The 26918-nt window shown below is 38.8% G+C and overlaps 1 protein-coding gene across 1 annotated transcript in view; it reads right to left on the bottom strand.

The window, feature by feature from the left end:
* Positions 1–584: 584 nt before the first annotated feature.
* The window catches only part of GLDC (glycine decarboxylase), a 41239-nt gene continuing 14905 nt past the window's right edge, over positions 585–26918 (bottom strand). Inside the window, exons 5-25 of the mRNA XM_086867890.1 lie at positions 24486–24563; positions 23786–23933; positions 23345–23541; positions 22054–22150; positions 20967–21072; positions 19734–19873; positions 18867–18947; positions 18202–18299; positions 17649–17733; positions 17514–17555; positions 14607–14749; positions 13696–13771; positions 10589–10714; positions 9516–9665; positions 8925–9037; positions 8148–8289; positions 6732–6843; positions 5359–5454; positions 4274–4446; positions 3541–3621; positions 585–2581 (exon numbers count right to left, since the gene is read on the bottom strand). Coding sequence (XP_086724016.1) covers positions 2438–2581; positions 3541–3621; positions 4274–4446; positions 5359–5454; positions 6732–6843; positions 8148–8289; positions 8925–9037; positions 9516–9665; positions 10589–10714; positions 13696–13771; positions 14607–14749; positions 17514–17555; positions 17649–17733; positions 18202–18299; positions 18867–18947; positions 19734–19873; positions 20967–21072; positions 22054–22150; positions 23345–23541; positions 23786–23933; positions 24486–24563 — 2428 coding nt within the window. The 3' untranslated portion in view covers positions 585–2437. The remainder of the gene's footprint in view (positions 2582–3540; positions 3622–4273; positions 4447–5358; positions 5455–6731; positions 6844–8147; positions 8290–8924; positions 9038–9515; positions 9666–10588; positions 10715–13695; positions 13772–14606; positions 14750–17513; positions 17556–17648; positions 17734–18201; positions 18300–18866; positions 18948–19733; positions 19874–20966; positions 21073–22053; positions 22151–23344; positions 23542–23785; positions 23934–24485; positions 24564–26918) is intronic.

Genomic DNA, 26918 nt, shown 5'->3' with positions numbered 1-26918 from the left:
ATTTTTCAGATTACTAAATGCCTTCCTTAGGTGGCCTTATTTTTCAGGTGTGAGGCTTTATATTCCTTCACTCATTTCTCAATGAAAAGAACACTTGATTTTCAAAAAGGGCAAACAAGTCCAAACCAAGATCCAGTGGTGATGTTGATACCCATGGACTCTCTCACAGGCTGTAGCAGTCAGTGCTCTGTCCATGTCCCAGAGCGTGTGGGAGCCCTGCCTGTCATGCCACAGGGTTGTTGACACAGCTGGGAGCTGTGGGTCTGCTGCATGGTGGCTGGTCAGGTGGGTGAGTCAAAGTCCTTCTGTAGGCACTGTGGTGGCATTGACAGCCTGTGGCCTACAGTGCTGCAGGTAGCTGAGTATTTTCTGGAGTGAATAATGTGATTTCACCTTTGCATCTGTGCGGTAAGCTCATAAGACTTGTGGCTTTCAACCTTCTAGTTGAGTACTGTAAAATACTTTCATGCTTTGTTTTCCATTGGATAGATTTTACCAATTAATTCACAAGATAAATTTTGTCAGTTGGAGGTCAACTGACAACTTGGGAAGTTATCTGCTTTATACAAAAACATGTAGACCAATTTTTAATACATTTTTTCAGTGACACAGTCAAGTTTATTAAACTGCTTTTGACAAACATTAAAGTAGCGTGTTAAGACTGGGGAATTAGAGTGGCAGCAGAGAAAGACTGTCCTTTCCTCACATTATAAGTCTGCAGTGGCTTTTCATAATTTTTTACATCCTTAGTACTATATCAATAGCTACTGAAAGACACCCTTTTCATACTGAATTCTAGAGTAAAAAAAATCTGATTTTTTTCACTACATATTAAGGTGATTTAGGATGTAGGTACAGCTTTTCACAGAAAAGCTGGTATCTGGCCTGACTTTCCTTTAATAAAAGCCATTCCCGTCTGCTATCATCTGCAGTCTCTTTGTGTAAAGCCCCCCACTGAAGTCATAAGGTAGGTAATGAAAAAGTTGCAGTCCCAAAACTTTTAACTGTAAAAGACACAAAATTTATAGTATTTAAAATATTGCTGTGAATACTAGCCTCATTTGTGTCACTTCAGATTTCCTAGGCTGAGTGTTCATGTAGGTCTTCAAGAAGAGGCTGAGTGGTGGGTGGTTGTAAGGTGCAAAACTGTGATCCTTTTCTGTGGTCTTGGTGTTTGTCAAGTGCCTGTTTCCTAATTCACCAAAACTGTGCTTCATGTGACTGCACGATTTTGTCTCTTCAGGGGCGCTCATGTACATCAAACAGACAACTTTACATGGACTGGGGAGGTTCCTCTCAAATGTGCTTGTAGCACAGAGGTCTGACTGTGTAACTAGTGGGAGGATTGGTTTTATGTAAATTTGATTTGGAACATGATGGAAAAGGCTCCTGTTTAAGGTCTGAGCTCTGGCTACTGCGTGCTTTAATGTGACATTGTGTGTTACAGGAGGGCTGTGGTCTCGGTGCTGTTGGTGTTCTTGGAGGGCCACAGCTTAAGCTGTGAATCAGTTTTTACACAAGCTGTAGATAAAGTAGAGCAAAATGTGTGTTCTATATAAAAAAGTGCCAGAGAGAGACTTGAGAAACTGGAAAGAGAACATTTTTTATCCCAGATTTAAGTAATACTGAGCAGTTTACAGTGGTCTTTTATGCCTTCTCCAGAATAAGGGAGGATTAGAGGGAACTACTAAGAAAAAAAAATGATGTGATATAAAACAAGATTAGGTTTGTTACTGCTTGGTAAAATGTATCATTCTGGCTTACTAAAAAAATCAGAGATTTATTTAAATATTAATCTCTGACAGTGTTTTCCTTTGTGTTGAGTTTATTGCTGGCAATTGTCACATTGGCAATTGTGGCAATTGTCACAAGTCAGAACTTAAGCTCCATAATTTCATACTGCTCTGTTGGACAAATCCAGCCGAAAAGTTTAAATCCAAAATATGACAGCATTTAAAATTCTCACAATTTTATTAGAGTACTAATACTGATAGGTAAAAAATCAGTATGAAATACTAGCAATGCTAGTTAGTGGTAATAGGTGAAGTAAATTTTAAAATCTACTTCATCATTTTTTTACAAAATATGAACAATTACTCCTGCAGTTAATATTTATTAGTATTGCCTTACATATCGGCATATTTTCTACTTTTTTTACTGTATCTTCTATGCCACTTTGCAAATTGGGTGTTAATTGTTAAAACTGTAACACAGAACAGACAAAATGATGAATCAAGGCAACTTCCAACATCAACTGCTGTGTAACAATCACATTTTGTTTACACCTGACGTACTGATTGTATTTACATTCTAACTGAGCAGTGGTTCAATGAACAAACATGGTGATCATTCAAAATATACACAATATAAATATCCCCAGAAAATCAGGAAAGGGCCATTCTGATGGAGTCAAAAATGCAGGCAGCTGGAAGTAGTCTTAGGAAGATGCCCTCTTCTGTTCAGAAAATGGAGATTCATAGGATTCCATTGGTGGGCAGGTACAAACCAGATGTTGATCCCCATATATGTCATCAATGCGAGCAATTGTGGGCCAAAACTTGCTGTCAGGCTTCACAAATGGCTAAGAGAGATAAACAAATCCAACCATCTTAATTTTTCCACCAAATAAAGCTTCAAAATTTTAATAGACATTAGGAGCTTGAAGAATTACAAGTGCTCTGAAAGTGACTTTTTTAGGTGAAGTCATCCTTCAAATCTATTTGCAGTCCTTGAAAGTTAACAAGCATGTATAATAGAAGTGACAGTTAAAAGAATGCCTGGATTTTTAAAAAAAATATAATGTCCTCAAACACATGCTTGCAAAGAAGGAGCTTTATGAGATTAAAGAAAACTTTCATATCCTTTGAACAACTGGCTTTCAGATAGGAATGAAGGAAAAGCAGGGGACACTGCTGTGCTGTTCAGTATAATTACAATATAATGCTTAAAGGCAAGCAGAATGGTGGTGTAGCTGAATTCTTACTATTTGAAACAGCACGTATCATTAAAATACTTGGAATTAAGTTTCAGAGCAGAAAGGTTGGTTACATGTACATTTAGCTTCTATGACTATGAAAGCAATTAAGTCTGGCATCACAGTCCAGCTCCAATCTGACCTTAACTTGCATCAAGTCCACACTGGTGTTGCTTTCCTCATGCTCACCTTGTGCAAGCTCTTCTGAGCAAAGCTTTGAATGTCAGCACATGGGACTCTGTTTTGAGAGCCCTTGGTGCAGTATATCAGAAATGAATAGGCTGTTTCCAACGGGAATGAATATTCAGCGTTGATGTGTTAGGATTGAGAAATCCAAGTCTGCACCTATGTGTAGAGACTTTTTTTTTTTAAGATCTTCTTTCCTTGTCTTTAAAAACTAAATGAAACTGTGGTAGAGCTCACACACATAAAAACTGAGCAACAATAAAATGGCTCTGAAGTTTTCATTCTTACCACATTACTTCATCTCCAACTGACCAAGAAACTAGAGAGCACAAAGCATATTTATGTATTACCACACCACCACGTTCCCATTATGTACTCACCAGTGGGAATGCTGCCACTTCTCTGGAGTAGGGACGATCCCACTTGGAAGAAGTGACACAGTTCAGAGTATGTGGTGACATCTACAAGAAACAAGACATGTTGAGAACAAGAAGTTACTGAATTTAGTTAACTTATCAGTGCAAAGCCTTATTCAAATTCACATTACATCATTAATAATTACTGTCCAGAGAACACTGTTTATCTGGGGGAAAAAAAGCAGATTTAAACCAGGAGGCAAGTCAATATTTGGATTTTTTTTTTCAGTTTGCCTAAAGATGCTATCCAATACTTGAATATGCTTTTGGCTTTTCACTAAACTTAAAAGTCTGCACAGCATTGAAAGAGTTGAACAGAACTTGAGCTGATATCAGTTCTGTGCTGCATTGCTAAAATAATTAATTCAGTCTTTATTCTACTATTAATGTTACGGTCATTCCACTTTCTCTCTTAAATCAGTGAAATAAGCATCTCTCCTCCATTACTTTGAAATGGCCTTGAAATAGAAATTAAGTGCTTGTGAAAGTAACTTTCTCTCCTCTGACAGCAAAGGCCTGACTTCTCACTTGAAAAAGTCAAAATTCAAATTATGAAAAAGTTGGAGTTTTCTCAAGAAAGTCTTGTGTTCAGTGCTGTGCCCCATTACTTTTGAGAGTACTGAAAGACCAGGAAGTGGGATTCTGCAGTCTCAAGGGTTAGGCTGATGCTGGTACCTTGCTCTACATGCCATTTTACCTTTAGTGGGTTAATTTGGGGGTCCATCCTGCCCTCCTCTATTTCAGCAATTTCCTGCCGAATGCTGATCATTGCATCACAAAATCTGTCCAGCTCTGCTTTGTCTTCAGACTCTGTAGGTTCAATCATAAGTGTCCCTGCCACTGGCCAGGACATGGTTGGAGCATGAAAACCTGGTGACAATAGCAGAAATCAGTCACTGGCAATAGGGTATGAGATAATACATGCATTAGCAATCAGCAGATTCACAGATTTGGTCCTTTCTCTACAAAAATCTGTACAGGATTGAACTCACTGGTAGTGTTGGCACTGTACTTCAGAGGTAGATAGACTTTTCAAGTATTTTCATTTTTAGCACTGTTGTATTATTTACAACAGAGCTACACACTGATTTAATGTAACAGTTTATTAGAAAGGAGCTTTAATATACTTACCTAACACGTCTATACCTACTGAAAAGTCTGTTTAAAGTGGTGCACAATATTTAAGGCTCTCTTAGAATAGGAAGGGTGGGGTTTTATAGTGTCACAATTAGGATTTGGATTATTTCACTGAAGAGGTATTACTGGTTGGGGTTTTAACAACTTTCATGAAAATTCATTAGAAGCACAGTTTTATAGGATCAAATAGTTCAATGGGTCCTCTTGTATGGCAGCCAAGAAGCATCCACAATCAGATCCTTAAGAGCATGTGTACAAAACATTGTTTGGTTTTTGGTGTTTTGTATGTTTGTTTGGTTTGGGTTTTTTGTTTTGTTTCATTTTTTCCTGTTTTGTTTTGCTTTGTTGGAATCTTATTAAGGTTTTGGCTCCAACACACTTGGCTCCAAACAGCTGAGACTTGTAATCAGTAATTTGATGGGGCAGTTTACAGAACTGTGAAGTAGCAGCAGAGGCTGCAGAAGACCTACAACTAGGTAAATATAAATATCTCTCCAAGCCCTTAAAGAACACGAGGGAGCCTGAAATAATTGTGACAGATTCAGATCCATAAGCACAGAACCAGAATGTTAGTGTCTCCCTCTAGAAGAAATTTAGAAAATTTTCACTTGCTCTGCTATTTTACAGAATAGACATTTGACTTACCATAATCCTGAAGCCTTTTAGCAAGATCTACAGCTTCAATGTTTGCTGTTTTCTTGAAAGGTCTTGTATCCAAAATGAACTCATGGGCTACGTAACCTGTAAGTGAAAAGGTGAACACTAGGTTTACTTAATAGAACAATGCAACTTACTAAGCTGTCTATTCCCACTGGTTTTGTGGAGAACATGGCAAAAAGACAAACTCAGAAATATCCACTTGGGCAAAACCTCAAATCTGAGAAATTATCAGGTAAGAGATATGCAACTCAGTTTTTGAAGAATGGCCCTTTGAATCCCACATCACATTAAGAAGAGGCCTCATTTACAAGATCAGAACTAGGAATGAGTGGTCAAAGTAGCTCCTATAATTTACAAGTTCTCTGAAAAAATAATTTGATTTGTCAGAGGCCCAACACCATTTGGGTCTTAGGCTATCTTAAATTAATCAAGATAATCAGTTTTATCTTATGCCAGAGCAAAGCTCAAATCTAGTGTTATAGAGAGGCTAAACACAAAAGTTGTCTGTACCAATATCCATGATTCTAGAGAACCTTCCATTACACTGTTAAAGCCTTCAAAATCTGCAATTTTCATTCACTTTTAATAAAGTACAACTTGCAGCTTTAGCCAAGGTGTACATCATTAAATTTAAGATATATCTATTTTAAGAATAATATATGTAATATAAGAATAATATACATACTCAAACATTTTTTGACACTGTTCAGCTTAAACAAGGAAAATAAATTTTCTGATAGTTCTGATACTATCACAATAATTTTTTCATCTCTCCTTCATTACTTCTGTCCTGTTGCAAGACTGGAGAGCCAAAGTAGGGAACCAGAATGTAGCTAAAGTATCATACCAAGGGAATTCTATCATCTCACAAAAGTGAACAAGGAGCAGAAATGAGGGAAGCTTGGTGGGATTTATTTTCAGAGGAAGTCTGCAAGGGGAAGTACAGGTCCAAAAATTACTTCCAGTTCTTAAATAGTTGCATCATTGATTATGGAAATTTGGAAGTCTCAGCTTGGTTGTTTTTCCTTTTTCTAACGTTCATTAATCTGCCATTAAATTTCAAGGAGAACAATCTAATGGTTAACTCTACCTTTGGTATAATTTTTTCTAATTACAAACAGATATTACTTTTCTTCTATTTCCAAGTATCTCAGTCTCACTGCAATACATAATACATTCATAGAAGTGTGGCAGGTTATTGTGACAGCCTTGTGAGCAACATCAAGAGAAGTTTGGAATCAGTGGTCACACAGCCATGTAGCCACAAAAAAACCCCCAAAGCAACCATGTTGCAAGCCAACTTCTACATGAGGCAAAAAAAAAAGCCTGTTAGAAGAAAAAAATCATCCAATACTTGCCTCTTGCTCCTCTGAAAAGGATTTTGTAGTGCTTCTCTAGCCTCTTTGCCATGTAATTTGCATTTAGTATAGCAATCTCAGAAGCATGCTTCAGACCCTTTGCTCCCATTGTCTGAAAGAAAAATAACATGAAGAAACAGATCTAAACCCAGTCTAAAACGAGCTAAGTGTGGTCCTGCATGACAGAGAGCAGCACCTCAGTGCACCTGGCTTGTTCTGAGGCAGTCACTCTGCTGTTGCACTTTTCCACACAACACTCACAGAAAAGCACTGGATATTGACTGAGGGCACCTCTGGTGTATGTTGTTTATGAGAGTGTCCACTGTGTAAGAGGTTTAGCTTGAAGTCCACAAATGAATGACCCAAACCGTCCCTCAAACTGAGAAGCTTTGAACTGAATAGAAAAATTGAGAACACAGTGTCAAAAGGCACAGGCTGCCTGTCTCCATCTCAAAGCAAGACTTTCTAGAGAAATTTAGGTGGGATAATATAAATAAATGACATTTTGCACTGTGAGAAAACCAATCCCCTTAAAAATTTCTAATGGATAAAATATTCTGTAATGGGAACCAGCTGTAATGGGAGTCAGAAATTATTCTAACCCACAGCTGAAAATGGAAATTGCACCAGTTCATATTTGGTCATTTCGAATTCCAGGAGAGCTGGTTTCCCCAGCAGAGGAAATTCCCATGGTTAAGTGTATCAAACTGGCAACAAAGTGCTCTGAATGACACTGCCCCTAGGTTTACTCTTCCCCAACTCTGTCACTGGAAGGGTTAAATGTAACTCAGGAGCCCCCGCAAACCCTTTATCAAGTAGAATTTGAATCTACAATCATCTCAGTTGGCTAAATATACATGTAGCCAAATATTTGCTGGCTTATCATTAAATTGCAAGGGATTAACAAATCACATAGATAATGATCAAGGTGTTTCACATGTAAAACCAAAACTAAGTTCAGTTTTCAAACTCCTCTGGAATTCAGGATATTGTGAAGTTGAATGTCACATAGATGTCAAATATAACAATACTGAAACATACAATTAAAAATACTCTTGGGGGAACAATAATTACCAGGCAGCTTTTAAACATGAAAACTTCAATGTCAGAAAGTGAAAGCCTGACTACAGTTTTCTCTCTGGTATCCACTTATCTCAAGATCTATTACAGACAAGAGGTAGGACATCAGGACAACCCCTGTGTCTAACTCTTCTTTCTCATGGCAACATTGTCCTTCTATAAAAGAAGTAGAATTGATGGATGTAAAAAACCTGTAACTGTACTGCAGTCACTTCATTTCACTGCATTTCACATCTCACAATTAGCTGCTCTTAAACCTGTTCATGTGGTTCTAGTGGTCATTGGACTTGAGAGAGAAACAGAACCTCAGCTGATTCCTTACAGAAGTCTACACACCTTGATATACACCCAGGAAATTGGCAATATAGCACTGGAACCCCAAGGTGCAGCACTGACAGTGCCCAAGGGACATGCATCCTTATCCGTCTGTATTTTGATCACAGGGTGGGTAGGCAAGTAGGGAGCCAAATGTTTCTTCCTAAAACAAAAACAGTGATTTTAGAGCTTAGATGTGTGTTCCTGTGTTACCATATCTGGACAGCTTCAGCAGTAGTTTCTCTTGACCTTGCTTCCAAACACAGTCCTCTAGGAAGTCTGATCTATGCCTTTTTCAAAAGAAAGTTTATTATCACAACTAGTGCCAGTGGAGGAGGGCATTCAGTTTTCAACCTATCACAAGACAGTAATGGAGTTATCCAAATAAAAATTACTTTCTTTAAACTAGTAAGATTATCTTCCTTTAAGGAAATACAAATGCTCCATAGGATAGATTCACACAGCTTGTGTAGCACTTCTGTGCTCTGGATTACATGCAGTACTTTCAGCCCTCAAAGTCCATCTCTTACTCAGGAAACAGATTGCTGAGTGAGGTTTACCACACACACTGGAAGGCCAACATGGAAGCCAGGGTTTGGGGATACAGGTGAACACCAGCATGCTTGAGATTAGTGCATGACTGTGCTGGAAAAGGACAGATGCTTGCAACCAATATAACACCTCTCCCATCCACGACTCTGTACTGAAGTGAACACCCAAACAAGATTCACTAAGATAGATAGATAGATTTGTTTGTTTGTTTACTTGTTAAGAAAAGGCTAATACAGAGATACCCACACTCCAATAGGTCCCATGCCAGGTCCTCCTCCTCCATGGGGAATGCAAAAGGTTTTGTGAAGATTTAAGTGAGAGACATCAGATCCATAATCTCCAGGACGACACAGACCAACCTGTCAAGGGAATACTCTGTTTCAAGACATTCTTCATATGCCATTCAAGACTATTACTAAATGCAAGGAGAACAGGTTGAAAAAGTTGGTGTGTGTTCCATGTTTTTTCTTTATCATGATGCAAGAACTTCATGCAAATAAGCATCATAGTTCTTGCTTATCATAAGCAAGAACGATATCCTTTTGTTTTAGGAATTCTTAATTACATCTGTAAATAATGTCTTTGATAAAGGGTAAGCAGACTAACCCAATTTCAGTGAACAAGTCATAAAACTTATGACACATTTCAGGGCAAAACCAAATAAAAGTGAATTACTTCCACCATCTAATTTTTATTACTGTTCTTGGAAATCTCACATCATCCCCCAAATACTATGCCATCTTGCATGGAAGCCGTGTTATGGTCTGAACTGAGTACTGCTGTGCTATTTTTATTCCAAGGACTCCCAGTAGCAATAAATCTGCCTAGGTTTTGTACCTGAGCATTCATATTTGCTCCATCTAAGTACACTTGGCCTCCATGTTTGTGAATGAGGTCACACACATCTCCAATCTCCTCTTCAAACACACCATTGGTGGAAGGGTATGTGATCATGATGGCTGCCAAGTTCTCCTTGTGCTTGTCCACCTGGAGGGGAGAGGAAAAAAAGTCACTAAGCCTCCTAAAGCTTCTCAAGATTTTACAAAAACAGTACAGCTGAAGAAAGAGTGGGTGGGAAGCAAGCCCCATCAGCAGACAGTCAAAGTACTTATACAGCAAAGGATACTGGAGTCCTTCCTTCAGCCATGCCTATGGAAAAGGAGTGATTTCTGAATAAATAAGGATTTTAAATCAGGGAAGAAGGCAGTATTAAAATGTAAATATAGATACAAATATGTATATCTCTGTGTGTATATATATATATCTGTATATCTATGTATCTGTATATCTATCTATGTATATATAAAAAGTACTCACTTCTGGGACCTTCAGACAACCAAATGAAGTATCTGGCCTTCAAGTTAATGTGAAATAATGACCATTCCCCCTGCTTTCAGCAATAGAGTTCTATAAAAGTTTGTTCAAACGTGGAAATGTGTTCTGCTAGTCCCTTGCATTGCAAGATTCACCTGCAGCCAATATACTTTAAAAAAGAGAAAAAATGTAGTTGCCTAGCAACACCCTCCCCGGCAGAGGTGGACTTGAACTTCGCTAAAAGAAGGCTGAAATGCAGTTTCAAATGCTTCACATTCATGAACATGGCTTGTTCATTTCCAGTATTAGCTGTGGACCAAAAGGGTCTGCTATAAAAGAGTCTACTGTGTAAAAAGACTCTTTGAGTAGATCCTGCACCAAAGATCCCCAAAATAAAAGAAATCTCACAAGTGTCACATGGTTAGTGTCTGAGTGAGAAAAAAAAAAAAAGAAAAACATTTTATTTATCCTTTTGAAACATATATTCACTCTTATTGCTTTATTTTCTCTTGTAGAAAAATGTGATTCAGCTGCCAATGCTATTACCTTCAGAGAAGAAGTGTTCCTTGAAAAATCAAAGATAATGAAATACTCACCATTGCTTTTAAATGAGAAATATCAATACTCCCATTTTTATCCACTTCAATTGGCTGAATCTTCATCCCTGCCATTTGTGCACTTGCTGGATTAGTACCATGAGCAGATTTAGGAATAAGGCAAACCTTGGAAGAGAAAGAAAAACAGAGCCTAAAGTATAACTGGTTAATAAAATCTTAATGTTATATGGTCTACACTCAGCTACAAATCATCATCAAAATTTTGAAAGGAAATCCTGATGGTACCAGCAAATTTATGCTTTTGCTGAACCATGCTAATAAATTTTTAAAGAAAATCCATTCAGGTGTAGTTTATTACCAAATTACCAAAGTTTCATTTGCTGCACAATCATATTTAGGGATGCAATTCCAGAATATTATTTCAGATACTCATATTTAAAATCTTCTTGTCTCACCCCACCTTTTTGTAAAACACTTCTTTTTTTTTTTTTTTACAGTTACCAGTCTCCATATGTACAATGACTTGAAAGGAAAAACTGCCTAATTCCAAATTTCCATAATTTCTTCTGGCTTCCAAAGCATTTTTTTCTGTATTCTATTCAAAACGAAAATTCAGACCTAAATATTTTGGCTATAAATGAGAAACTCAGAGCTATTTGTATGCTCTGTACAGTTAACATTAAAAGAGGGAAAAAATAAAAAAAAAGAAACTTTTCTACTTAAATAAATGCAGGTTCTTATTAATCACAGGAAAATGGTGCACGTGTCAGGATATTTCCAGATATTTTTTAGGAATTCCACCCTTTCTAAAGACAATAAATCTAAAAAAGAAAATTAAAAAAAAGAAAGTCTTTTACTTTTTTTTCCTGAGTAACTTCATGATGGCTCACGGAACTCTACCATCCACAGTGCTGCTGAGACAAATGTGAATGTTTGAGAACACCAGGAACACACCAGGGACGGCAGCACCAGCGCCAGGAAGCACTGTGACATGTCTGTAGCCATTTTGTCCGCATAGCTGAAATGTAAAGCGGCTCCAGATGGCCACCAAGGCTTGCTGGTGCAGACATCACTGATCACACAAAAAGGCAGGGATGTGAGCCGTCACTTCATGCCCACACTTTTTTCCCACAAGAGGGCACCAAATCCAAACACAGCCAACCTTGAGAACCTTGAGCTGCTGGTAAAATTTACTGTCTCCAGCCCAGGAGAAAGAAGCACTTCAATTGAAAGGCCAACACTTTGTGGGCATTCTTATTTTCTTATTCCTTTTTATTCTTTCCCGAAGTATCATGATTTTCCTGTAACATTTGAAACCTGTAATGTGTGAGTAAAGAGCAAGCAGCCCCCAGGCTCTCCTGTGCAGTTCACCTCTGGGTACTTCCAGACCACAGAAGGAGCCACAGACACCCAGAGAAGCTTGAGGATCTTGCACAGAATAAGAAATGGCAGATGATATGTAGACAATCAGAAGACAACTCTACAATGAAGGAAGTTTTAACCTAATTTCACTTCCTGCTAAGTAAAACTACTCAAAACAGGGTTTGTGACTGTAAAGAGCGGCTGCCTTCTAATAGGTTTAATGTGATCTGGATGCAACAAAGAAACAAAGAAGACAACACTAACATTCAGTTTTAGGTGAATGCCAGCCTCACATAGAGGCAATAGTTCCCAGCAGGCCAGAACAGCATCGCTTCCATTTTGAGAAGGCAAATGAGTCCCAAAGCTAAGGATAAAATCAGGTTCAAAGGACATGTATGCTATTGCACTAAGGACTTTTTTCCTACTGTTGAAAGCCAGCTCTATGGGTGTGTGAATGAAGAAGACCTAAGCAGTCTCAGATTTCCAAGAAGTTTTTGACATGATCTCGAAAAATGTTCCTAAACTAACTTCCAGTGGGTTGAGTGGGAAGGTACATATGTATTTCATGAATACATGTTAAAGCAATAAAAATACTCAGTTTTCACTGTATGGAAAGGCCATCCTAATAGAATATTATAAAAATCTGTGCTGGTTTCCTAACATTTAAAATTACTCATAATTGTGTTTATTATGGAGACACACAGTGAAATGCCAAATATCCTGTTAATACAAAAACCCCCCAGGTCACTAAAGAAACTGATTGCAGAGTTCAGAAAAGGACCCACAGTACTGAGGGGCAGCTTTCAAAACAGTATACATCCACTGGAGGCAGACAGATCCAAAGAATGACACGAGAAAACACATCTTAACAACCCACCATTGTGATCCTTAGCTTTGAACCTACTGCTACTAAAAGATCTCATCGTTTAGGTGGGAAAAAGAAGCAACTGCATCAAAAACTAGAAAGGGAAATAAGAGAAAAAAGTAAAAGGAATACAGAAGCTTTAAAGATAACCAAAGATAAAATGGCTTTTTTGAGAAGGATGGGCAAATAACTGGAATCCAGCTAGGAAATGAGGATGGAAAAGGATAGAATAAATAATTCTGGAATTAACACATGATATGTCAGCTGTAAACATGAAAGAACTGTTCATCACCTTTCAAGAGTGAGAGGCGTTAGATGAAATTATAAACATATCTCAATTTCCTTCCCTCCTTCCTGACTTCCCATGTCTGGCCACACGGCATGTGCAATGGTTGCTTGGGAATTAAAATGCCACAAGCATGACTTTCCCTGAGCTTTTGTTGTTAAGCAAAAACATGATAATGTTGATGCCATTATCAACATCCCTTTGGACAGCCAGGGTCAGCTGTCCTGGCTGTGTCTCTTCCAGCACCTTGCTGACACCCAGCCTCCTTGCTGGGAAAGGACAGGGGCAGGACAGGGGCATAGAGAGAAAGCCTTGACACTGTGAAAGCACTGTTCACTATGAGCCAAGAGATCTCTGTGTTACGAACAGTGCTTCCTCCACAATTCATGTGGAGAAAGTTAAGTCCACCCTAGCCAAACTCAGTACAATCACCCTTCCAGGGAGTGCCCTGTCTCATTCTCACTGTAAAAACTTTTAAGATGTTAACCAAGGATCTATGTGGGAAGCATGGAATACTGAAAGCCTATCAGAGGTGATGATACACAACCTAACTTCTCTCTAGGAGAGTCCCATCTGCTGAATCAACTCTCCACTTCCCACCCAACACTTCCCCACATGAGTAGTGACACTTACGGTTCTGTGACGCTCTCCTTTGGCATTTAAGTAAGCTTTGATCGCAGCCAAGCCTGTGTATTCTCCTTGGGCTCCACTGCAAGAACACAAACAGTCTTACACAGCACACAAACCAAATGCCACCTCTCTGCTCGAGTTTCAAAACTGTCCAGCCCTAACCCTTATCAATGACTTCAGGCAAATATTAGCAAATTAAAAGGAGCACATTCCACATATTAAATTACAAATGGACATGCTTACATAAACAGCTAGATGTAAATTAAAAAAGTAGATGACAAAGGTTATGCCATTTTATGTGTTTATACTATGATGTTAAATCCTTATGGTGACTGAGTTGATCCACGTTTCTGCACCTAGCAGGGGACTCTGTGCTTGATTACAGGGGCAAACTAATATTGAAATGCATAGCAAAGTGTATATAATGAAACATAAAAGGTCTTTCACTGACAGCCTAAGAGTAGAGTAAGTTCTTGCTGCTCATTTTGTATCAAAACTGCTAGTGGACATAAACAGGCTGCAGCAGTACTCATTAAATGCTGCTCTAATAATTTCTGTGAGCACACAGATCTTAAGCATTCTTCAGTCAAACCTAGTACACTACTAACCAGTTTCAACAATTGAACACCTGGCAGTTCATACATCTTATTCCTATTCCAAATCTTTATTTTCATAGGGGGGAAATATTAAAAGAATTAAAAAGACCAAATCATTAAACTTTTAGAAGAGATGAGACAAAATAAAATACTGTAGTTTTTAAAAGTTTTTTAAACTACTTTGTAATTTCATAATCTTGTATTCAAGACAAATTTGATTTTGGAAAATTCTTACATTTTTGGCTTGCACATTCTCTTTGGAGATAAGTTTCTGGAATTGTGTCTCAAGGTGCAAACACACAGAAAAAAATTTCCTACCTATTAGGCTGGAAGGAGATTTTGTCATAGCCTGTAATCTCACATAGGTCCTTCTCTAAATCCTTGAAAAGCTGCTGATACCCTTGAGCTTGATCCAGAGGAACAAAAGGGTGGATGTTGGCAAATTCCCTCCATGTAATAGGCTATAAAAATAAAAAAAAAAAAACAACTAACATAAAGAGTGCTGCAACAAAATACAGACAGCTCTGTGCTGTTGCTAAACTCTGTGAAGGAAAGAAGTCTCCTTATGGTCCATGAAGTATCAAGCACCAAGTATGTTGATCTGCTGGAGGCTTGGAAGGCTCTACAAAGGGATCTGGACAGGCTGGATTGATGAGGCCAAGGCCAGTCATGTGAGGTTCAATAAGGTCTAATGTTAACTGATTAAATGTTAACCTTTTAGCTTTTTTTTTTGGTAATCAGATTACGCAAAGATTTGGGATATTATAAAGAAGTTATGCCCAAAGCTTAGAAGTAGCTTATAGAATTTTCGCTTTTCTCTCTTGCTCTTTTTTTCCCTTCTCAACAGATCACCAAATCCAGGTTGATGTTTAAGCCATGGGATGCTGCAAAAGCCTACAAGGTCAGGAGCTAATGTGTATGTCTCAAACACTGATGGACAGATAGCAGTGGAACCAACCAAGGACTGTTGATACGAGCATGCTTCATAAAAGGGCAAGAAACAACAGGCTGCAGGAGGAGAAGGGGACCACATTGAGGTAGAACAGCACTTTCCTGGGGCAATAGTCCTTGCTCTGGCTTCTGGACATAAGCACAACACAGTACAGCACAAGTGCAGCAATGAAGTTGAGAAGACGGCATGGACCGTTCACCAAAGGCTGATCCAGTGAGGGGAATCAAGACCACCAAAGACCCCCCCAAAGCCCTCTGACCCATTTCCAGAAAGGCCTAGAACAACTGTGCATGGACTATGCATGATAACTAATTTGCACAGAGAGCAAGAAACTTACCTCCAGGATCAGGAAAGCTTAGTTATAAAAAGGTAGAAGCCCAAGTGCAGAGGCGCCTGGGATCCTGGACACACCTGGACACACAGCTGGATCATCACAGGAGTCAAGACTAGTGATCTTTCTTTCTTCCTTTCTTTCTTTCCTCCTCTCTAATTTCTCCCCCCCACCCCTTCAATCTTTCACTTATTCAAAACACACCATCATGGGTTTATGCTAGAAGACAAGGGACTAATTTATACCAATTTCAATGCCAAGTGTATAATTTACTAATAAAACTCTGTAAGTTTATTTTGTGTGCTCTGATTTTGTTCATTTCTTTTTGACTATAAGTATCTGCAAATCTTGGGTGCTGCTTTCCCCTTAAGAGTGTGATATCACATTTTTACTGGCATTTCTGCGCCCTTGGGTCACAACAACCCCAGGCAGAGCTAAAGGCTGGAGGCAGAGTGCCTGGAAAGACCTGTGAGTGCTGGTGACAGCAGCTGAACATGAGCCAGCAGTGCCCAGGTGCCCAAGGAGGCCAATGGCATCCTGGCCTGTGCCAGCAATAGTGTGGCCAGCAGGAGCAGGGCAGGGATTGTCCCCTGTACTCAGCGCTGGGGAGGCTGCACCTCAAATCCTGTGTTCAGTTTCGGGCCCCTCTCTCCATGAGAGAAATTGAGGTTCTGGAGCATGTTCAGAGAAAGGCTACAAAGTTGGTGAAGGCTCACCAAGGTGGGCTTAAGGAGTGCTCATAGGATCACAAGTGCTGTGAGGAGCATCTGAGGGAGCTGAGGGTGTTTGGGCTGGAGAAAAGGAGGCCCAGGGGGGACCTGGTCTCTTCTCTACAACTGCCTGAGAGGAGGGTATAGCCAGGTGGGGTTGGTCTCTTCCCAGGTAGTAACTGATAAGACAAGAGGTTTAAAGAAAAGACTGGGTCTTTTAATAAGACTGGGTTTAAAGAAAAATGTATTCACAGAAGCCCTTTGAACAGCCTCCCTAAAGAACTGCAGAACAACACCCCTGGAAGTGTTTATAAGATATGTAGATATGGTGATCAGGAACATGGTTTAGTGATGGACTCAGTGCCAGGTTAACAGCTGGACTTAATCTAAAGGGTGTTTTCCAACATAAATGATCCTATGATTTTCAGTAACGATTTTTTAACATTAAGAATATGCTTAAAATTCGTTTAAGTTCTCCTACTACTTAGTTTCACCTACCCTTACATAGAGCTCACAAGGTATGATATTATGGGATCACAAGGTAAACAGAGAGGAGTTGTCTGGAATAGTATTACTTTTACTTAGAGGAAATATACAAGACATAAAATAGTGAAGGGAGAGAGAGAAAGCAGTGAAAGAAAGGGGACAAAGGAAACTGGTGAAAGATGAAAGTGAGAAAACAACAGGAAGAGAGCAAAGGAAGCTCACTCCAAATCAAAAAGTCATTTGGTGATCAAACAGCCTGGCTAAAGCTCTGCTTCATTTGCTATTAGTTAGAAATATGAAGATATCTGGAAACCCTTCAGCTGGGGAAAAGGGAATTATCCTAAGAAATCGCAAACTGAAAAAGAAGCATGAATTGCCTGTCCCACCTGACTTTTCATATTTCTGAGGATTTGATTTTAAGATATGTAAAGCAGCCAGAAGTTAGGTAATGCAACATTGCTTGAGGAAGGACTGTGACACCTAGTCCCAAAAAATTATTTTCATAATTTTTTTCAAAATGGAGTCTTCAAGACCACATACTTCACTAGTGTTGTTGCAGTCCTACTTGTCCTACTTGTGCTTTTCAGAATTTTTTCTTAGCAGAAAAGGGAGAGGGTGACTTTAGCTACTACTGAGATTCCCTTCTCAGCTGGAGTATTACAGCAAGAGCAGCCTTTTCTAGAATGACACTGGCTAGACAGTTTATTCGTGTGAATACCAAGTGAGACAGTATTATTGCAACTTACTGTGAGTTCAGCAGAACTATTGAGCTTCATTGTGCAGGACCCCTAAAAATACAAACACACATCAGTATTTATGGAAATACATAAGCACGTAGGTAAGTACAGGTTTTCTGTCTTTTCTTTTCAGTAAATACCTACCAAGGGAATCATGCTGTGAACAAGGGAAATATCTTTGTTTTCTAATCTTTTCATGTACCGCACGATATTTGTCTCAGAGTGATAGCTGGAGAGCACAAAACACAGTGTTAAGGCAAGCAGATTAGTTATACCAGCTGCTACAAAGGAAAAGAACACAACAAAGAAGTAAGACTGAGGAGAGTTATTAATATATACAAAGTAGTTCTTTCCAAACTGGCACTTCAAGCTTGCTAATGGCAACGCAGATTAAAAATGCTTATTATTATCTCAGTAATACTACCAGTAAATATGGAATACAAGGATACCATGTCCTCAAGTAGTAGGTTGTACAATGCAGCAGACTGATGGAAAAACACACCCCTCAGTGGTCATGGGTATTGCTCTGCTCATTTAAAATGAGACAGATAACTAAAAATGCTACTAAATATCCTATTTTAGAGTAATGAGTCACTATATAAATGTAGGTACAAAACCATCCTCAACTGACTCCACTGCTGGTTTTGAAAGGAGATACTTCAGATTCCCTAAAAATAGCAAACATACATTCACAAACCTGTTGAAAACCTGGTGTGTCAAGAAATTGGAAGTTCTCTTAAATGGGGTGCTAAGGATGCCTTTGGCTTCTTCACCCATACCCTCAGCAATTAGCTCCTTCAACAAAAAGAAATAGAGTCAAATATTTTCATGGAATTTTGTTTTTTCTGTAACCAACTTCCATCAGAACTGGCTTATGCTACCTGTTTACCTCAGGACTCAGTCAGCTTTTAAGGTGAAACCTGCCACCTTTAATATCATATGTATCTGCATATACCTAGCATGACAACAGCATTGTATTAAAAGTGGGTAGTTTTAATATCTCAGAGCAGCCCTCATCTTGTAGGTATTGCTGCTAAATGCTCATGACATGCAACAAAAATTCCATTATTTATGGAAATAAATAACTGACCCCCATGTCCCAGCCATCACAGAAGAAGTAATACCCTAATGCAAGGTGTCCAAGCTGACAAAAAGAACTAAGTGCTTCAACTAGAAAATGGCATTATATAAATCCTTTATTTAACACTATCTCTTTATTTAAGAGAGTCTCTGAAATTCTTAATATTAATTCTTAACATTTATAAATGGTCATCATATAGAAACCACAAGACCAGTTTTGGTTTTCATTAAACTCTGGAAACATTCAGATAATTTAATTCACATGACTTATTATGTACTTACAGAAGAAGATTCACAACCAAAAATCCATAATATGTCATCTAGATCCTTCTCATTTACAGTTTCATCAAGTGATACTCCAAGCTATGGATAAAAGCACCAATAATTACTCAAAGCTGTTTATTCTAGAGACACAGTACATTTGTTTTGGTCAAGAAAAGCTTTCTAGAAACACAAGAGGGAAAAAAAACCCCAAAACAGCCTACCCAAAATACATATATATATATTATAAAAAATATTTAAAATCATACATATTTATAGGTATTTATGATATGTAAATTTATTTTATTTATGTAACATTTTCTAGTTTCTTCCTTTACCATTCTAAACCATCCAAGCCATCTGGCTCAGAAACTTTGAGACTCATTACTTTGTTTCTAGCATTTCCAATTGCTTTTGTACTTAATAGGAAAATTGCCTGTTTTCCTGTGACAACCCTTCCCCCTGTTCCAATTTACAGAACATACTACACTTTGTGAGACGCCTTAGCGCCAACCAAAATGTGGTTTAGATTTCAGTCTGCCTTCAAACACTGCCATAGGACCTGAATTCCAGATGTCACCCTGTATTTCATAATTAAATTTTAGAGTCTCTCCACTCTACCCCTTAGTGACATATTTAGCATGAAAAAAATTAGATAATCCTTTTAGTTGGCATAAAATGAAAACATAACCATTATTTCTGGAAGTTCAGTGTGTTACTTAAGTTCATTCTTTATATTATCCTTATAATTGATAGATATATATGAGCAAATGACAAGATCTTATATAGTTTTGTTCTGTTTAGCACACTTAATGATCAGAAATTTAACAAAGAAAATGCCATACTACAAAATTTCTGAATTTATCAAAGGTTTAGAAAGTTGCTTACTCTGCCATCACTATAAATCCGAAAATTAATCTTTCTAAGAGCTGCCCTGTCCAAAACCTCTTTGACTGAGCATCCACACGTGATCGTCAAGGTATCAAAGAACAGATCATGATGTAGTTTATGACCAGCTCGCCTGAGACCTATAAAAAACAGTAAGTTAATTCTATTACATGCACACTGTATTGTTTGCTCAGGCGGCAGTTGCAGAGCAATATTACATATCTCATAAGTAAATGCTTTTACATAATAAAGCAAAATATGCCCCTTGTGCAAAAAGCAGCAAAGTCATCATCTTTTTAGTGAAAAGTCACTGTGTATGAAATGCAAATGATCAGATTCAAACCTAAGTAGTAATACAGATTGAGTCTAGAGCAAGTCATTCTGATATCTCAAATCTGACATATATACAGCAGCAGACTTTGTATATGAATGCAATAAGGACAAAATAATAAGACTGGAAAGACATTAAAAGATTTGAACTGTCACAGAGCTTGCCAATCCGAAGTTTAGAGTCTTAGGGTTTTTTGCAGTAGCAAGAGGTCCTCTGGCTAAACTTACAAGTAAAGTATGTATGTTTCTTACAGTATTCCATTGGTTCCAAACATTCTAGTTTTGTATAGCTCCTTCTGACAGCAGTGGTAGTCTTATCAATGAAAAAAAAAACCCTCCCAGACCACATACTCCAGACGCAATCATTATTTTCTGCTACAGATTCTGTGCTTTTCTTTAGCTGGTAGGCTTTGGGATTTCTATGTTTGTAGAAATACAAACATAGGAGGTATGATACTCCACCCAATTTAAGTTAAATGTTTCTGTTGCTTTAATATAACTTATTACCTTCCTTTTCTATATTATAAATACTTTGTGCAGATTTCTGTGTGAAAACTAGGATGGTCTATCAAAAGCAGCAGATGCTGGCAAACAGTATCACTAACAGCTCAACACTGTCATCTAGAGACTCACTCTGTAGACTTCTGTTAGTTTCCTGAGAAAACAGAAGCAACATCTGCAAATTCTTACCACACAGACACCTAATTCTTGGATGTCATTACCAGAACTACACAAAAAAGAAAAAAAAAAACAGCTGTGTATTTTGTAATAAAATGGCCTCTCTCAAGTTGAGAGAACACACATCAAATGGACACCCCTGCCCTCACCCTGTAAGTTTATTTAAGTTGTATTATTTAAGGGGTAAGGACTTCAGAAGAGTTTCTGTGCCCATTAAGTACGCACCTTCAGCCAAGATTAGAGCAGCATTGTGCACTCGTCTTGCAATATGCCTTAGTCCATCAGAGCCATGGTATATGCCAAACATGGCTGACATATTAGCCAGAAGAGCCTAGGATCCAAACACAGTTTAAGACATTGTTAGCAAAGACTACTTCGTGTAAGTTTAGTTTAAATTAAATGTTTAAATGTAAAACTAAACTTAGGAATGTTTCTTTAGCACCCAGAGACAATCACATATCCTCAGCTGATGTTTTAGCTGCTTATGTATTGCCTACAAAATAAAAGGAGGGAAAGACAGAATAATTTTATGAAACTGTATGAATTCATTGCTATTTGAAATGTAACTGTTTTAGCAATTAACATGTACTTCAATTCAACTACTGCAACAGACATTTGGAGACTTTAAAGTCAGGCTAGTCTCACAGGAACCCATTGTTTAGGATCAGTACAAAAAAAAAACTATAGAGTAACTCCTGAATACTAAGTACTTAAACTTGTGTCAATAATAATAATAATCTCTCCTCAAAATCTGTCACAACATTAAGAGTAGGGGGAAGGCAATGACGGGAGCAAAAAAAGTTATTACCTTGTCTGACTGGAGGTCTGTGGAAGTATGCTGAAAATAACTATTTTGGATACTTACTTACTTAATAATGGTATTTCCCTGTAAAGATATCACTTTGGTGATGTAACATTCTTGTATCAAATCACACAGACAAAAAACGTAAGTTGTGACAATTTGAATTAGTTTTACAATTTAGACGTTTATTTCATCAGCTTTGAGTTGGAAATTTCAGACTACTGGAATTGCCTTCTACTTTATGAAGAGTTCTGTCTTGTTTATAACAAACACGGCATTACTCAATGGTGTTTGTGCTACAAGACAGATTCATGACACTGCAGGAATTCAGCACTACAGTAAGGACACAGGTAGTAAAACTCTCTTTTCAAGCAGACCCCATTAATCAAAGGACTCAAAACAACTGAATATTTCTATGTCCTTCATTTTTCCACTAAAATCTCTCTAAAGTAAAGCTAACTCACTGTTCAGCTAGTTCCCTTCTAGTACTGAAAACAAAAGGTAAGTTACCTGCGCAGTGCAGATGTTGCTGGTAGCTTTGTCCCTCCTGATATGCTGCTCTCGTGTTTGCAAAGCAAGCCGGTACACTTCCTTCCCACTGGCATCTCTAAGTCACAAGTGAAAATGTTGCCTCTGTTACTTTAAAGTTACAGTTATTGGTAACACAGGGCTTTATGCATGCTGACCTGAAACTATCTGTCCTCAGAGACAACCAAGCATAAGTCAGGACAGTCGCAATACCAAACAGAACAAAACTAGAACACCTCTAGATTCCTGTTTGTATCAAGGCTCGTCAGGTAGAGCACACAGTGAAATTCTAAACAAACTACAGGAGATTTGGGTATTTGCCTTAGAATGACACAGAGTATTGCAGCTATTTTAACTGAAAAATAATACAAATTAAATATTCCTAAGCTTATTTATAACTGTAATTATTTTTGTTATTTTGGTTACTGAAGTATTTCTGGATAGCCTCTGTGCCAAAGATATGCAGTCTTTCTAGTGACAATTACTTAGCATTTCAATTATTACTAGTTAGACATCTTGTCAAAATACGCAGTACCTCACCATCAATGACTATTAGAAGCAGATTTTGCACACTATTTCTCTGCTTTGTTTAAGCATAACTAAAATTCGAACTAGATTAAGTTCCTTCTACATTATTTTGGAGGTTCACTGAATTTTCTACTGCTTCCCATTTATGTTTTGTACAACTGGATGACAGAGAAAAAGGTCTAACAGTACAAAATATGTGGAGTAAGTTAGCTTGCAAAGCCTCCTGCCAGCACAATGAACCCACTCTGCTTCTGATTATCTCTTCATCCCACAATGCCACAAGAATAATAGACAGTTCTACACAAATGGAATTCTTGAAACTTGCTTCCTCAAGACTGAAGGCAACTTTTAGTCTCACCATTTTCAAGAAAAAAGGGTGCTCTGTACAACGCCATGGTCACCTGTTGTTCATAAAGGCTGCACAAGATAGTCATAGTGTCTTTTTGTATGGCTTCTTACGTACTACTAGGATCTCTGAGGGGAGACTTTAGATTGGATATCAGGTAAAAGATTTTCAAAGAAAGGGTTCTAAAGGATTGGAACAGACTGACCAGGGAAGTGACAGCATCAGCATCCCTGGAAGTGTTCAAAAAATGTGTGGATATGGCACTAGAGGACATGGTTTAGTGGTGAACATTGTGGTAGGCTGATAGTTGGACTTGACAATCCTGAAGGTCCTTCCAACCTTAAGGATTCTAAGACTCTATGATTTCAATCTTCACTTAATGGCAGAGGGAGCTCTTACCTTGTGACACCCACCATTCTGCCCGGCATCATTCTCACTAGATTTTCCTTGACAGCAAAGAATGCTGCGTGGGGTCCCCCATAGCACAGCGGAACGCCAAACCTCTGGGAGTTACCCAGGACAACATCCACCCCAAACTCTCCAGGAGGCTTCAGAATACAGAGGGCCAGAAGGTCAGTAGCACAGCAGGCAAGAGTCTGAGAAGAGAAATGCATAAAGCAGTCAGCCTCTCTTCGGAAGGAATGATGCTGACATGGGAGCTAGGTTTTTAAATTTAGTTTCTATCAGTTCCACATCACTTGCAAGGAGCTGAAGTGCAATGGTTGTATTGGCTATCAGCTGCTTGTAGCTGAGATGGTATATATTTAACATTAAGTTTCTATGAATATTTGATTTGATGCACCAGATTGACATCTGTGTGACCAATAAAATTTACGTTACCCCATTCTGATGAGCTCTTTCAACAAGTTCAGAGAAGTCTTCGATCTTCCCTTCGGTGTCTGGATACTGAAATAACACTCCACTGACATCCTTTCCACTGAAATCCATCTCATGGGGTAATTTGAGCTCAGTTATAACACCTATATAACTGGAAAAAAACATTCAGAAGGCAAAATATTCAAACCACCTCCAAACTTGGAGTGATACTTAATAAGATGTTTTAATGGACTTATATATGTCTCTTTTCTTTAACATACAGAGTTGAACATCTTTGCAGCGCTAAACATTGAGAAAGTTGCATTTCATGGTATATAGCACAGAGGAAGAATTGCATTTGATATTTCCATCAGAAATACAGAGCAAAGCAAACCGAGAATGGTTAAGACACTTGCTTCCTACTAAAAGAAAAAAAGACTAGACTGAATTCAACAGTGAAATGTATATAGTTGTGCAACAATTTAAAGGGAAAATTAAATACTTTCCTTTTATCATGTGTTTGGTCTCTTTTTAAACAGCTTTAATTTCTTTGCAGCTGTATTTGAACTAGAAGTATTGCCAAATGATAATATACTTCAGCTTTTCGTTTGCAAAGAAAGCACAAAAAAAGGCCAGAAATGTTAGGTGTATGGCAAAAAGGCATGGATGGAAAATGATTCAGTGTAAGGGAAAAGATATGGTGGAAAATGAAGGAAAACATTACTTTGCTCTAGTTTGGACCACTGCTATAGTTTGAGGGTGGCATCGAGCATCTACATAGAACTTCCTCCTTTTGTTGTGTCTGTTAAAAAAAAGAAAAAGACATTTTACACATCAATAATATATTGTCTTCCATGGAAATAAACTAGCTTATTTTCTAGAAGTGAGTTTTCCTTTGTAAAAAGACAGTTGAGAATTTTGGTTATTATAACCAGATTAAGTGTAAGATTGAATCGTATTTCACATTTACATACGGAAAGTTAATTTCAGACACCAAATGAGAATCATACATGACAAAAATTAAAATAGATTATGAAACAGAACAGGGAGCTAATTTCAAAAGCATGGGAATGGCTCCACATACACTTTTAAAGGAATACAACTGTGGTCTTTAATACAGATTTTTCTGTGTTGGTCTGGACAAAAAACACATGAGCCATTCAAGTAGGTAAAGTGAGATGAAGAAGATGTATCCCTGCCTACAGCAGAGGGGATAGAGCCAGGTGATCTTTAAGTTGCCTTCCAACTCAAACCATTCTATGATTCTGGCAAGACAATGCCCTAGTTTTCTCTGGTAAGCAGAATTTTATGTCACACCAAGGCATTGAACTAGTGAATAGTTAGAAAACTATTTTTACACATACAAAACTCTGATTAGACAGTCTCTGCTGTGTAATCACCTTCCTGATATACACTTCCGCAGTGACCCTCAATCCTTTCTCATATTTCATTTGATTGGCAAATCCCTTTCACACTGCCTGACAACAGGCATCCATGAAAGTAGATTCAGGTATACCAGTAACAGTTCCACTTTTAGCAACTTAGAATTATATACTCCACCATTTTGTAAAGCTTGCTTTAATCACTGATGGGAAAAGATAATGCATATCTTCAACTTTCATGGACACAAAATTCTCAGGCCGCAGTCTGTTAGACTGATGTGAGAAAAGGTCCTGTGCATCCTCCACAGAGAGGCAATGGCAGGAGCCCAAACAGGAGGAGCCCTGTCCCTGCTGCTCCCAGGCGCTTCTCATGGAAGGCCAGCCCGACAGAGACCCATCAGCAAAGAGGCCACCAGGCAAGTGGGAGCTCTAACTAATTAACCAGCCCAAAGAGGCACACCATCTGGGTGCCACCCCCACTCAGCAAGTAGGCATTATGGGATGCACGAGAAGAGCATCTGGGGATTGCAAATGTGTCTTATTATGAGATGTTCAGAGGGAAAATAATACAGTTAAGGGATCCTGCAAGCAACAAGTGTAGCAAAATACCAGGATAAACTGAGATAGTCACATATAAATGGTTGCTGAAGCTCCTGCACCTAACTAGTGAAGTCCATCCTCTCTTATTGTTAAATACCTTTCTGATTCCCTGCACGGGTAAGGGGACTCCATGTCCTCTGTGCTTATGAGTGTGTGAGTGCCACTGGAGTCAGGCTATGAAGGATCCACATTTCCATAGTGCAGCAACTGAAATGGCTGCAGATAGTGGAATGGAGTGAGTGCCAGCAATTGGGGCAGCACATCAAGCAATCAGCCTTGTGTCTGTGGTGGTATCAGCAGGAGCAGGTTTGTGTCTGGGTGCCAGTAGCTGGGCTGGTAGCCTAGGTGGGGCAACTAGACTCTCTCCTGTATGTCCATGTGTCTGCCATACTGGGAAGGTGGGCATAGCGCTGTGGGATGTCAGTTCATCAGGGTGAGAGGGAGGGACTCCTCCCTGGCCTTCTGGCAGTACTCCTTCATCCTTCCAGCGCAGCCCAGGAGATTGCTGGCCTACTGACCACAAGTACACACTGCTGGATTGTGTTCGATCTGGTGTCACCCAACCTCCCAAAAAAGCCTTTTCAGCAAAGCTGCTTTCAAGCCTGCCAGACCCCATCATGTACCCCACATGCCTGGGGCTGCTTCTCCCCCAGCTGGAGGACTTTGCTCTTCCACTTGTTGACCGTCACAAGGTTCCTGTCAACCCATTTTCTTCAGCCTGTCCACATCCCTCTGAAAGGCACCATGACTCACTGGTCTATCAGCTGATCCTCCAAGTTTTTCATCATCAGCAAGTTTGCTGAGGATACAGTCTGCCCCATCATGCAGATCATTAATTGGACCCATTGCTTTCCCTGGCTTATAATAACCATCCTCCACCTAGAGTTCATGTCACTGACAAGCACCCCCTGGGCCAACATTCAGTTTTCCATCTATCTCTCTCCCACCTCAATCATGATTTTTGGTTTCTCTGTGGAGATTTAAGGGAGACCCACTGCCCTCCCCTCCCAAGCCAGTCACTCAACTACAAAAAGTTATCAGGTTGATCAAACATGACCTCCCTCTGTGTTAATTCATGCTCCTGACTACTAATCCTTCTTGTCCTCCGCATGTCTGGAAATGGTTTCCAGAGCTAGCAGTTGTTCAGCTGTCACTGAGGGATCGAGGTGAGGCTG

Source organism: Cyanistes caeruleus, chromosome Z (genome assembly GCF_971803275.1).
Source record: "Cyanistes caeruleus chromosome Z, bCyaCae1.hap1.1, whole genome shotgun sequence".
Taxonomy (NCBI): domain Eukaryota; kingdom Metazoa; phylum Chordata; class Aves; order Passeriformes; family Paridae; genus Cyanistes; species Cyanistes caeruleus.
This window is presented reverse-complemented; position numbering and strand designations above follow the sequence as displayed.